A 12,147-nucleotide genomic window follows, 5' to 3' on the forward strand; every position below is an offset into this window, starting at 1 on the left:
GGATCACTACAGAAAGCAAACTACGTGGCAGGTTAATTCCTTAACCAGTTTCAGGCTCACCGGAAAGAGCCCGGGTCTTCCCCCTCCCCCCATTTTTCTCTTCCCTCCTTCTGGGCATTGCCTGTGTGGAGAATAACGACCCCAAAGGGTGTTAAATTGGCTCTGGATGTCCACCTCTGGCTGGCCACACTCTTGTAACGATTTCATTAGCCTGAATTATCCACTTTATTTTCTTGTAATGGGATTAGCCGTACTCGAGGCAGCTGAAGACCAGAGGGGGCGAGCGCAGGGAGGGTGTCCGCTGTGGATTTCATTAACTCGGGCAGAGGGCGGGGCCGACCGGAAGTACGTCCCTGTCCTTGGTGTAAAGGAAGAGGGACCCCGGCTGTTGCAGCAGGCGGGCAGGCCTTGCTGCGGGGTGGCTCCTTAGGGACAGCTCCTTCCAGCTGTGAAACTAGTAGGACATTTTGTGTGTGGTGAAGGGCCGCTGGGGTGTCGGGGTGCGTCCCGCCCTCTTCAGCGCCGGTCCGTCCGTCACTGCAGCTCTCTGCTGGACACAGCTGCGGCTCATAATAAAGGTGCTGATGCACAGACTGTGCACATGCAGCCCCTGACACAGCCACCGAGCCCTGGAAAGGCAGCAGCAGGTGCTTGTCCGACTCCAGACTAGGGGGCCCTGGCGCTGCTCTGGCTCAGCCCCTCACCTGCAGAACAGAAGCCTTCTGCAAAAGCCACCCACGTCGTGCTGTCCCAGGCGAACTAAAGGTGTCGCCTGAGGTGAAAGAGGTGTACCGTCCACCCTCACGTAGCATAAGGGGTGGCCCCAAAAGGTGCCTGTGGGCAGTGAGTTGGCAGAGCAGGGAAGAAAAAGCTAGAATTTGCATTTTCTGTCTAGATGTTATTGTATTCTTTTAAGTTTTTCTAAGTTCTAAACACTTCAAGATGTACTTAGTGAAACAGCAGTACGTACACTTACTGAAAGGTGCACAACATGTGAGGAATACGCTCTTAACACTGTTTAACTGGGGATACACACCGACCCAACAGGGAAAAGCAGAGAGCCAGCGGCTTACAGTCAGGGCCCTCGGAGGCCAGAGCCAGGCTTGTCTCTTTCTTCCCAGCCCAGGGCTCGCGGCCTGCACACTTGGGGGACCCTTGGAAGTCTTTGCCAGGTGCACGTGGGCTCCACAGGCCCGACTGGCAGTCCCTTTACGATCCCAGCTGTACTTCAGAGCTGGGCGAACGAACACAAGTGTGTCCCTGCCTGGGACAGACATGACGCTGTGCAGGAATCTCAGTGGCAGGAGTCCGTAGGGTCCCCGAGAAACCATATCCTCTGAACACAAGCACAGTGAGGGGCGGCAGGCTGCAGGTGACAGGTGGACGAGGTTGCAGAGGCCTGAGAAGGAGAGCAGAAAAGGGTTCCTCAGTGGGACCTCTTGGGCCCGTATCAGAACTCAAACAAGGATAGGGCACACAGCTCCTGCCATATTTGGTGATACCGTGTTGAAAAGGGTTTTCTTGCCAGCATGGTAAAATTTTAAAAGAATCAGGATACAGGCTGCTTCTGAAAGGGAAGAGGTGCCAGTCCCGGGCCCATGGTCAGCCTGAACGACTAAGCCAGGCTGAGGGGTCCCCACCGGGCTGGGGAGCAGTGGCCCCGACCTTGGCAGGCTCCGGCTCACCTGCGGGCTGGGGGCGAGACCGTATCTGAGGCTGAGGCCGGCTTCCCTCGCCTCCCACTGTTCTCCTGCTCTCAGTTATGGGTCCAGTGTGGAAATGACTTCCCTGCACCAGTGCCTCAGCAGCGAGGCCGCAGGCCCCACCGGGAAGGTGTCCCTAACTCGATTCCTCGGTGCCACTTCGCTGCCCAGCGCCAGGTCTTCTCATCTAGAAAACGAGAGGGTCACGCTCGCCTGGCAAGGGCCCCATGAAAAGCTATTGAGAAAGCTAAACGCCATCCTCCACGCCTCTTCTCTCACTAACTCAGAAACCAGGACGTCTTTCTGCTCCCAAGAGGCCAAATGAAAGGGAGAAGCTGCTGGCGATCAGGTAACCTCTCTGCAGCCACTCTCCCCGGGCTGAGCGGCCAGTAATTGGAAAAGTTCAGTGTAAAAGCCGCTCTTTAAAATTGCAAGCTCTGGAACAAAGAGCGGAGGCCGCACGCCGCAGTGTGGCTCGGCTAACCGCGGGCGGCTCGAGCCTGCAGTTTGTCCATACTCGGGTGCAACAGTGGATCTGCCCCGAGGCCCCAGTTGTGTGTCTGCCCCACGCCTCCCCTTCCCTACCAGGCAGGCACAGCCTTGAAGCCAGGTCGAGGGCCGAGCCTCCACAATCGAAGGAGTACACAGGGCTGCTTTGAAGGGGTCCCCGGGGGCTGAGCACCCCCCCTGAGGAACAGGAGACTGGAGGTCCTGCGCCAGTGGGTGTGACACCGTCCACGACAGCAGAGACATCACAGTGTGCACAGAGGACAGGGACCTGACTCTCGTGCCCGAAGGGAGGATTTTGGGATTAAGTGATCTGGAGGGTTTTCTAGGTATCGGGCCAGTCCCAGAATAAAGACCCTGTTTCTAGCAAAAGAATGGGGAGATAAATAAGCAGATAACACACAACAGTCAGCTGTGACAGTGTGACCGGTGAGGGATGAGGCAGCATTAAGTACAGTGGCCAGTGACAGCGTCCTGAAACAGCATCTGAGCTGAGAATTGCATGACAAGAAGGAGATGATGGTGGGATTATCCAGGTAAAGAGGGTGCCAGGTCATGGCAAAGGCAAGTGCAAAGGCCCTGGGGTAGGTGTGCATTTGGTGGAATCAAGGGCCAAGGAGAAAGCCAGCATGGGTTCTCCTTAGTGAGAGAGGAGGGGCAGGGAGCCTGGAGAGCAGGACAGGCAGGCATCCAATCAGGCACAGCCTCCAGTCCCAAGTAAGAAGTTTGGGAATCACACCAAGGACGGGAAGAGGATGGGGAAGCCCCTTGTCGAACGTCCCTCAACATGGGTGCAGTGACCAACTTGTGTGCAAGACTCTGTGGACAGTAGTGACCCCTGGAGGCCCACCGTGGGAGAGGGTGCCAGGCGCGTGCGGAACAGTCAGGGCAGGAGTCCCACAGGGCGGAGCCATGGCGGGTGATGAGTGTGGGCCCTGGGCGCGGGCGGCAGCCTCCTCCCTGGCTGGCACAGCAGGCGTGTGCAGCCCGGGCAGCCAGTAGTGCAGCCCCGCCGGTGATGTCTCCACACATGCTGTGCTTTCCAGCCCTGTTTCTCGTGACTCAGTTGGGTATTGCTCACACACGGATTGGGGAGTGCACACTCTGTGCCTGTCACACCCACGTGTATTGGGTGTTGCATGCACTTTTGCAAAAACGCAGTGATCGCTGCTGGTGGCATTCTGAGCTGCCTGCAGACAGGTGCCTCTTGTTACTAAGCAGACGTGTGAGTCTCCTGTTTCATTTACGTGCAGCCCGAAAGAATCCTGCTTCACTCTGTGAAGCCCAGGCTTGGACCTGTGCCTTAGGGGGTTGCAAGAGGCGGCTATGCGAGCAGTGGCACCAGAGGCTTTGCTGTGCGCACCCCAGAGAAGGAGAGAAACTGGGGTGCTACTCCAGCTCGAGCCTCCCTCTGCGTCTCTAAGTCCGGTCTCTCCTCCTTGCCTCAACAGAGACCCTTAGCCGTAAGGAAAGGGGCCACGGGACAGGACATAGGCTGCCCAGTGGGCGTATCAGGGGGTCTCCAGATTCACTGGCACACCCCCTTTCGGACTGCCCAGGGGAGCGGTGAGCACGGGTCAGAATGTGCAGGCCCCGTCTGTCGTGTAGGAGTTTTACCCCAAGTCCTGTGCTGTATCTGAGAAGAGCTGGGCGCTGCGCCATGGGCGAGGAGACCTCCTTCCCGCGTGGCTGTCCCCAGCTGGGCGAGGGTCCTGGGACCCAGGTGAAGGCCGACCCGCCACCCTCCTTCTCCCAGCACCCTGCACGTTTGGGACATCTGCGCGGTGACAGGCAGGATAATCCATGCAGACTTAGGGAGGCAGAAACACCCTCGGGACTGTGGGCACAAGTCTGCCCTGTGGTAGAGAGCAACTCCCCAGGTGACCATGGAGAAGTAGGAATGACTGCCGAGGTCAGCGGTCTGGGAGTTCACGCCCCCAGGTGCCTCGCACTCAGCCAGTCACAGAGCACGGTGGCCCCTGGGACCCGTGAGTGCAGAAACGTGTTGGAAACTTGGTGCCAGCAGGGCAGCGGGAGTCTTTTTAGTACCAAGAGGCAGAAGCCAGCAGTTACTCTGCCGGTGACCACCCTTCGTGCCGTTCAGACGGCGCTGTGCCCCTGCTCCGGGTTCCCTGGGTGGCAGCGCATTCCCGCCCCCGCGATGCTGAGCTCCGGACAAAGCCAGGCTGGGCGTCTGGTCCTACCCGCAGACCCAAAGGGTGACGGGACTTCCGCCTGGAGCGGAGGAGCCGGGCTCCGTGGCCTTCGCTGGGGGAGGGAGCGAGGGGACAGCGATGCTGTGCCTTTGCAGGGGCCACCCTGGCTTGCACGGGGCGGGGGGTCCCCACCCACACACGCTCAGGGCATGCGCCTCGTGCCCCACACACTTCGCATAGCCTGGCTTGCGTAGCGGGCTGGTGTCACCGCTCTCCTCCCTCCACGCCTCGGAAGAAATTGGCAACGTGATGTCCAGTCGTCGTGGAAAACCCAGAAGGTGCCCCAGTCCCGCGCACCGCTGTTGCGGTGGAGGGGGTGGGGTGCGGGGTGGGGAGTAATTGGTGAACCCGGGGTGAGTGAAATAATTGGAAAAGTGAGGTGTTAGTTTGTCACCGGTGAGAGCGTGGTGGGGGAAGGAAGGAGGGCCGTGTTTAAAAGCCCGGTATGTCCTCTTTATTCACAGCTTCTGATACAGTAATTGCTATTTTGTGGTTTCTATTATCTACGCAGTGGGGAGCGCGCGTCCGCGTCCCCCAGCTTCCCCAGCATGAGGCTGGGCCCGGAGGAGTCCCCAGGGCCTGACTTCCTCCCTCCGGGGAGGCAGCCCTGCCCCGCCTCGCTCCTGCGGCCCTGTGGCCCTCACTCCCCTTGGAGACGTGGCTCATGCAAAACTCCCTTCAAAAGCCGCTCTTAAGAATGGCTCGCTGGACCTTGCTGGCAGATAAGGCCTTCATAATGGCTGGTATTTATACATCGCTTATCTCCAAGGAGCTAAAGGTACTTCATCGATTTTTTTTTCTCTCCAACCTTTTTTAATTCCCTCCTTTTTAATTCTCCTCCGATATCTCCCTGCAAAGGCTGTGGAGACCTCATGTGACTCCACATAGTCTCCCAAGTACCTGAGGTTCTTTGCTGCCAGCATTGTCTCCAGCTGCAGGACAAGAGCTCACCTGAGCTTTGAGTCGCCAGGCTGTGGACATGGCAGTCACTTTGCATCTCTGGTCCTTGGTTTTCTCATATAGGACCCAGAAGTGGTGACGCTATAGTCCCCCAGTTGTTGTTATATCTGGAAAAGCTGTATGTCAGAGATGCAGCACCTGGAAGGCACTCCTTGGTGGCTGGGGTGATGGCAGCAATGTTGGTGTCCTGAAGACCTGCTGTGCCATAGGTAACTGGAGGTCCTTCCAAAATCTAACCCTAATCCTCCAGCTCCTTCTTAGCCAGTGCAAGCTGGTGTCCTCCCCACCACCCCATTGATGATAGGGAGGAACCTGCTATCCATGTCCATCTTCCTGAAGCTGCCTGTGGCTTTTGTTTGCCACTCTCCTGGCTGTCTAGAATCCCCAGACTGGGCTGCGGCTTCCCCAGGTGCCCCCAGCACCCCATCCCCGCCCAAGACTGGATCTGGTGGATCCAGAATGTCCTACTGACGTGGCTCCCCCTGCCAAGCTCTCAGGTGCCACTTCTGCAGGCCACGAAAGCCTGGATCCTTCAGCCTCCTCACCAGCTTCTTTCTCCACCTTTTAATTATTTTCCTCGCCTTTCTCCGGACCCTCAGCTGCTTACCATGCACAGAGCATCTGCAGCTTGCAATGTGCTGCAGAGGCAGGAATTAACCTCCACAGTCTCTCCCTCTCCCCCTCTCCCCCGCTCTCCCTCTCCCCCACAGCCACACAGACACCCACGTGCACACACGCTCAGGCTCGTGTGCGCACAGAGCCCGGCTCACCGGTTACCCAGGGCTGAAAAACCTGGGAGAGGCTGTTGAGCCCATCTCAGATGGAGGAGCGGCTCCCAGGGGACAAAGTAGGGGCTGCCCGCAGCTGGGCAGAAGGGCCAGGGGCTCGGTCTCCCTCCCTTTGCCCCGTGGTCCCCGGGAGTCCACACAGATCTCTCCTGGCCACCCCAGCATGACCTCCCCTCCAACATCACCCAGACCTGGCCAAGCCTCAGGAAAAGGGGCTGAGTTTAAAATGACTGAGCCCCACCCAGAGGACAGACACCAGCTCAGGCCTGAATTCCCTTTCAAACCCTGCCACTTTCTAGCAGGAGCCAGCTGCTACTCCAAGAGACAGCTTCTCCTTCTGTAAAATGGGGTGTTGAGACTTGGGGCCAGTAACGTCTGCGCTGTTCGCATGTGCCCCGGGGCCTCCTTGTTTAACCCCCACCCCTCCTCTAGGGCCGGCTGAATTTACCCGAGCTGTCTCCGCCTTCCGGGCTTCTGTTCGCTTGGTAGACTATCTCCAGCCATCCACGCAGGGCCAGGGCACCGGGCCCCTTGCCTCAGAGCCAGTGGTGAGCAAGACAGATGTGGATTCTAACAACTGGAGCTCAGTCCCAGCCCCAGGGGAGAGCAGAGAAGTTAAACAAGCCCTGGCCCCAGTGTCAGGGCCACAACACTGTGAGCCGTGACGCTGCAGGGGGTGGCACCCAGCACAGCCCCAGGGAGGTGGGAATGGCGGCTCTCAGCAGCAGAGATAGATGTGCGGCCCCGGGCTTCTGGGAGCCGGGCAGAGGGACCAGTAACCCCGAGGTGCCCAGGCTCCCTGAGAGCTCGGAGCCAAAGACCGTGAACCTGAGTGGGCCTGCAGGAAAACCTGTCCGTCCATCACAGCCTCCCTGCCCCAGCAGAGGCGTGAGGACCTCTGTGGGGCCACTGCGTCTGTCGTGGGATGCGTTGGCCTTTAGGTGGCGGAATAAAACAGCGTTTGCAGGCCAGGCTTCTGTCGCTTTCCAGCCTCACCTCCTCATGCCACCTGCCTGGCCTTGGTCCCCAACCGCGGCCCCCTCTCAGCAGGGAGACCCCTGGGGCTCTCGGAGGCCATGGCCTGCGCCTTCCCAGCCTCACACAGGAACACAGGAGGCGCTGGGAGAGGGGGGAGCTGCCGGGGACAGCGCCGAGGAGACGTGCGGATTCATTTTGAGGATTCATAATGCCGCATCCCCACTCCGTCCTGCCTGCAGAAATTGGGCTGCCAGATGCCTGGTCATGCTGGCAGGACTGCGGGTTAACGCCTCTGATTTAGCTTATATCATTTCACGAGCGCTTACAGCCTTTACTGTGTTTTCTATCCAATCGGTCCCTGGCCCCGAAGCATCCGAGACCGAAGTGTGCGTGTGTGTGTGTGTGTGTGTGTGTGTGTGTGTGTGTGTACGCCCAGGCAGCCGCGAGTGTGTGTAGATTTTCAAATAAAGTGATACCTCTCTTCAGATGCCATGCACATTAAATATTTATCGGCAGCAATTTGTGCGTGTAGATTTGATAAATGGACATTAGGAAGGGGCTGGGGGGTGGGCAGCGAGACGAGCGGGCCAGGCAGGCCCTGAGAAAGCACCGTCCTTTGTGCTGGCGCCGTGGAGAGGAGCGGGGTGTGGGGCGGTCTGGGCCGCGTTCCCCTGTGTGGCCCCGGTTGGGAGGAATGGGGCCCTTTTCTTCTCCAAAGCGCTGCCTGACTTCAGCTGAGCCGATGCAGGAGAGCTCAGAGGGGGACACAGCTTGAGAGGAAGGGGCCACATGTCATTGGAGCACTGAACCCCAAAGTTATCTCTAGGCCCCGGGCCCTGGGTTGGGGAAATGGGTCTTCACCGCCTGCCTAGGCCCAAGAGGATTCACCACATGCTCAGCCGGATGCGGAGACAGCTTGGAAAAGTGAGGAGACCCCACTGAACCCCTGTCCAACCTGGGCAGAACCTTGTTCTCACCGCAGCCTGGCAACATGGGTACAAGGCAGGGTTCCCCTGGCAAAGGTCACCCCCACAGGGCCAGGGAAGACGGGGCCTCCAGCTCCTTACAGAAGAACCAGAATTTTCCATCGGCTTCACCAACCTGCTGTCACCTCTGGGCCAGGGCTTGAGAGAGGCTGCTCGGTTCTGGGGAGCCAACGCAAGTGTGTAAGTGTGTGTGTGTGCGTATCCATCCGCTCCTTCGTGCGCTTCTCCTTTGTAACCCGAAGGAATAGATCAGCGCGTGGGAATCGGTCTTGCAGGCCCCAGCTCTTCAACTCCTGTGTTTGTCTTTTGTTTCTAGCACCTTCGGGGAGCTGAAGACGGTCCGTTTGCCGAAGAAAATGACAGGGACAGGCACGCACAGAGGGTTCGGCTTCGTGGACTTCCTCACGAAGCAGGATGCAAAGGTGAGAAGCAGCCACTCCCCCCGCCCCTGTTCTCCTCCTCCTTCCCGGCCTTGCGTGGGCGCAGCAAGGCATCACGGTGCACCCCCCGCCCCCACTGTCTTCTTTGTTCCCTGACCCTGTTAATTTTGCACTGTGACATCCGTGGGAGGGGAGGGGAAGCACTGGTGTTTGTGTTGGGGGGGTGTGCGCTGCCCTTCCCGGCTGTGCACCTGCTAGGGCTCCCCGCTCTCTGTTGGAGGAAGCGCGTGTCCAGGTGGCCCCCGGGCCTGGGCAGCATGGGAAATGCCGTGTGGTGGAAGTGCACGTGCAAAGGAGTGGGAAAGGCGCCCAGCGGCAGCACGTGGGGGCCACCCCCGCCCCCTCCCCACCCCTCGTCCCCTCCCTGGGCTCCGTCTGCGCCGGTCACACTGGGAGCAGCCCAGGTGTGCACTGCTGTGCACAAGCACTTGCACAGATACTCTGCCAGCCTCCTGGAGACACAGAACACCTCGTATTTGAAGCGAGGCAGCTGCTCTGCTTTTGGGCCCAGAGCCAGGTCACTCCTACCAGGATGCCCGTCCTGCCCAGCTGGCAGGGGCATCCTTCGGGGTCTGTGTCACTGCCCTCATAGCCCAGGCGCAAACAGTGAAGGCCTAGACGAGAGGTGGCCACGGAGCCGTCGCCGTGCTCTCCTCTGTGAGCTCTGTGGCCTTTGCTCTGCGGCCATTGGCTGTGCGTGGGGCCCCTCCCTGGCTGGGCACCTGCAGAACAGCAGGAGTCCACAGAGTGAAGCCATGCAGGGCACAGCCCGCACCACCACCAACAGGTATTCTGAGGGGCTGGGGGTGCGTGGAGGGCCCCTATCGTCTCTTTCACATCCCGGCTCCCACATGAGTCGCAAGGGGGAAAAGTGGAGGGCAGTGTCCTGCTGACCTGAGAAACGCCTCTCCCCGAGGCGGGTTCCTGGCTGGTCAGTGGCACGCAAACTGTGAATTCAGGCTGCCTGTGTCAAAATTCCAGTGCCGCCTCTTACCTGCTGTGTGATTTGGGGCAAGCGACTCGCTTTCTGAGTGCCTCAGACTCCCCCGGTCATGGGAGGCACAGGTGTGGCACCCCTGGCCCCTAAGCACGCTGGCTGTTGACCTTGAAGATGGTGGTGCTTGGTGGCGGTCGCTGTAAGAGGGGAGCGCGGCCTTCCCAGGAGCTCGGTGTCAGGGTTGGTGTGGCACCTGGCCTGCAGTATCAGGCCCCGCGTGACACCCAGCCTGGACGCCCATGTGTCCCTGTGCATGTCGTGACACCTCCACTCCTTGGGTTCCTTACACATGGCACCCTGCGTGCACCAGGCACCTGTACCACGGAGGGGCTCACCGGCAGCCCACAGCACCCAAGCCAGGCTGCAGGTGTCACTTCCCAAGCCAGCACAGCTCTTGATGACCTGTGTGGGTGGTGGTTTCTCTTCCTTCATCCTTTCTCTCCTTTCAGACCCAGCTTAGGGAGGGGAAGGACTGCTGAGGACAGCAAGGGCTCAGCCAACAGCCCTGGGGTCCGGCACCTGCGCCCCCACCTCTGCCCACTGCTGTTTCCAGCCCACCTTCCTGCAGCAGCTCCTCCCTCCAGGCACCGGGGCTGGGACCCTTTGTGCTCACAGTGCGGAGCAAGTAAGCCAGGCTTCCAGAAAGTCCAATTCCAACCGTGGCAGGTGTCTTCCTGCAGAGGTTTTTGCCCTTCGGGGAAGCTGCCACCGCTCACCCTTCCACTCTTCCTGGTCAGTCTGAGGACATCATTGTCATCTGAGTGGTGCGGGAGTGCTGTCCACTGATAGAACTGTGCACCTCTGTGCCCAGGCACAAACTGAGTATTGTGCATGTGGTGTCAGCTTGAGGGCCATGGGCTTCCAGGAGGACAGCGGTCTGCAGAGCACTGGGAGGGGGCGCTCCAGGCTCACCTGTTCCTGGGCCCTTGGAATCCCCGCCAGGGTCCTGCGCAGACCCCTTCTGCGCACATCACCCCTGCCCATCCTTCAGCACCCGGAGTCGGGCTAGAGGTTTGCATAGGGTCTCCCTCCCCAATCCCTCGGGGCATCCGCTGAACTCAACTCAGCTGCAGCTGAGCCTGGTACCTGATGGGAAGCCCAGCCCCAGGCTGGTGCCAAGATACTGCGGCACCCTGGGGTGGGGCTGGGCCATCTGCGCACCTCACAGGCACTGGTGACCAGAGCCTGGCTCTCAGGAAGCCAGATCGATGAGCTGGCACATTCTCCCCACCTAGGACGTTTTATCAGCCCCTGGTGTCCCGAGCAGTAAATGTCAGTCCCCGTGAAAGTGCTGGTGTTATCTAAACCACCAGGTGTGATGATCCGGCATTTCTCCCAGATCTCGCTGGTGGGGAGCAAGAGGCGAAGGTCAGGAAGGAAGGAGAGCAGGCATCCAGGAGGCCAGGGACGCGCGCACATCCTGAATGCAGTGGTGCCCCAGCCCCGGCCCTGCACCACGCACACACCTGTGTGTCTTGTCACTGTGCCGCACACTTCTCCAGGCCACAGCATGAAACCATCAGCTTCCAAAATCCTGTCTTGGGCAGGGACAGGCTGGACATTTGGGTGCATTCGTGCTGTTCCTCACCACACCCTAAGGACAGGTGGCAGCGGGGCTGTTTAGCATTTGAGCAAACTGAGGCTCAGAGGCTGGCGGTCACTTGCTCAAGGTCATGCAGCCTGCAGTTGGCAGCGGGGAACAGTCAGGGTCCTCCTCCCCCCCCCCGCGATCCCTGGCTCTCTTAACCCGAGCGCCACTCTACCCGCACCCTCCTCACTGCGCAGACCGGGCCCTGTTAGAGATGCTCCCTAGGCAGGCCCAGAGGGTCTCCCTGAACGTGGCTCTCAGGGGGGCAGCATCCTGGACAGAATCGTTCCCAAGAGGCTCGTGGCCTTTGCTAAGAGGCACGATTGCCCGGGGCCGGGCCTCCCCACCCCCAAGCCCCTCTTCTACCTTTTACCTGGGCAGGTGTGCTGCGCCCCCCTGGCTAGGTATGCCCGTCCCTATTGGCTGAGCGGCCACCAATGGCCACTGGGATTCCATCTCAAGCCGCCCCTCCTCCGCCGTCACCGTCACCGGAGCGGGCTGCTCATGGTGGGAGAAAGGAAGGGCCTCACACAGAAGGGGAAGGACGCGGAGCGGGCGTGCAGTTCCGAAGCCAGAGCGTTCATTTTCCCCCATGCACCGCGCCTTTAATTTCTTCCTCCCCGAGCCGCCGCGCCTTTGTACTTTTGCAGTGCAGCTGTTTTTATTTGCCGCCGCTGCTGTTGTTTTAAAAGGTCTATTTTCACATGGAATGTTATCCAATTAGCAGAGCAATGTGTTGGCTTAAATAAACACTTGGGGGGAGCCGGCGGCGGGGAGATGCGATGGCGGCTGGCTGGCGTTGGCAGGCGGCTCGTCTCACTGTGGTAAACAACTGCAGCTTTAATTGCAGGGTCTCTGCGGCTCGCGTCTCCATCCTCATCACGCTTGTCCTCCAGGCTGGGGTGGGTGCAGGGCGTGGCGTGGGCCTGCGTCCTGGCCCGGCTCCTGTGGGGCCCCTCGAGGGTGCCGGCCACACCCCACGGG

The 12,147-nt window shown here is 59.7% G+C and overlaps 1 protein-coding gene across 3 annotated transcripts in view; it reads left to right on the top strand.

Annotated features, from left to right (window-relative positions):
* Rbm19 (RNA binding motif protein 19) overlaps window positions 1-12,147 on the top strand; it is a 98,081-nt gene that overhangs the window by 61,669 nt on the left and 24,265 nt on the right. For all 3 annotated transcript variants that reach the window (XR_776368.3, XM_010604112.3, XM_010604113.3), the window contains one exon: window positions 8,455-8,560. Coding sequence is in view for 2 of the 3 variants with exons in the window: in XM_010604112.3 (XP_010602414.1) it covers window positions 8,455-8,560 (106 nt within the window). In the remaining variant the exon portion in view is untranslated. The remainder of the gene's footprint in view (window positions 1-8,454; window positions 8,561-12,147) is intronic.

The sequence above is a fragment of the Fukomys damarensis genome, unplaced genomic scaffold (genome assembly GCF_012274545.1).
Source record: "Fukomys damarensis isolate Sample0158 unplaced genomic scaffold, DMR_v1.0_HiC HiC_scaffold_12, whole genome shotgun sequence".
Lineage (NCBI taxonomy): Eukaryota > Metazoa > Chordata > Mammalia > Rodentia > Bathyergidae > Fukomys > Fukomys damarensis.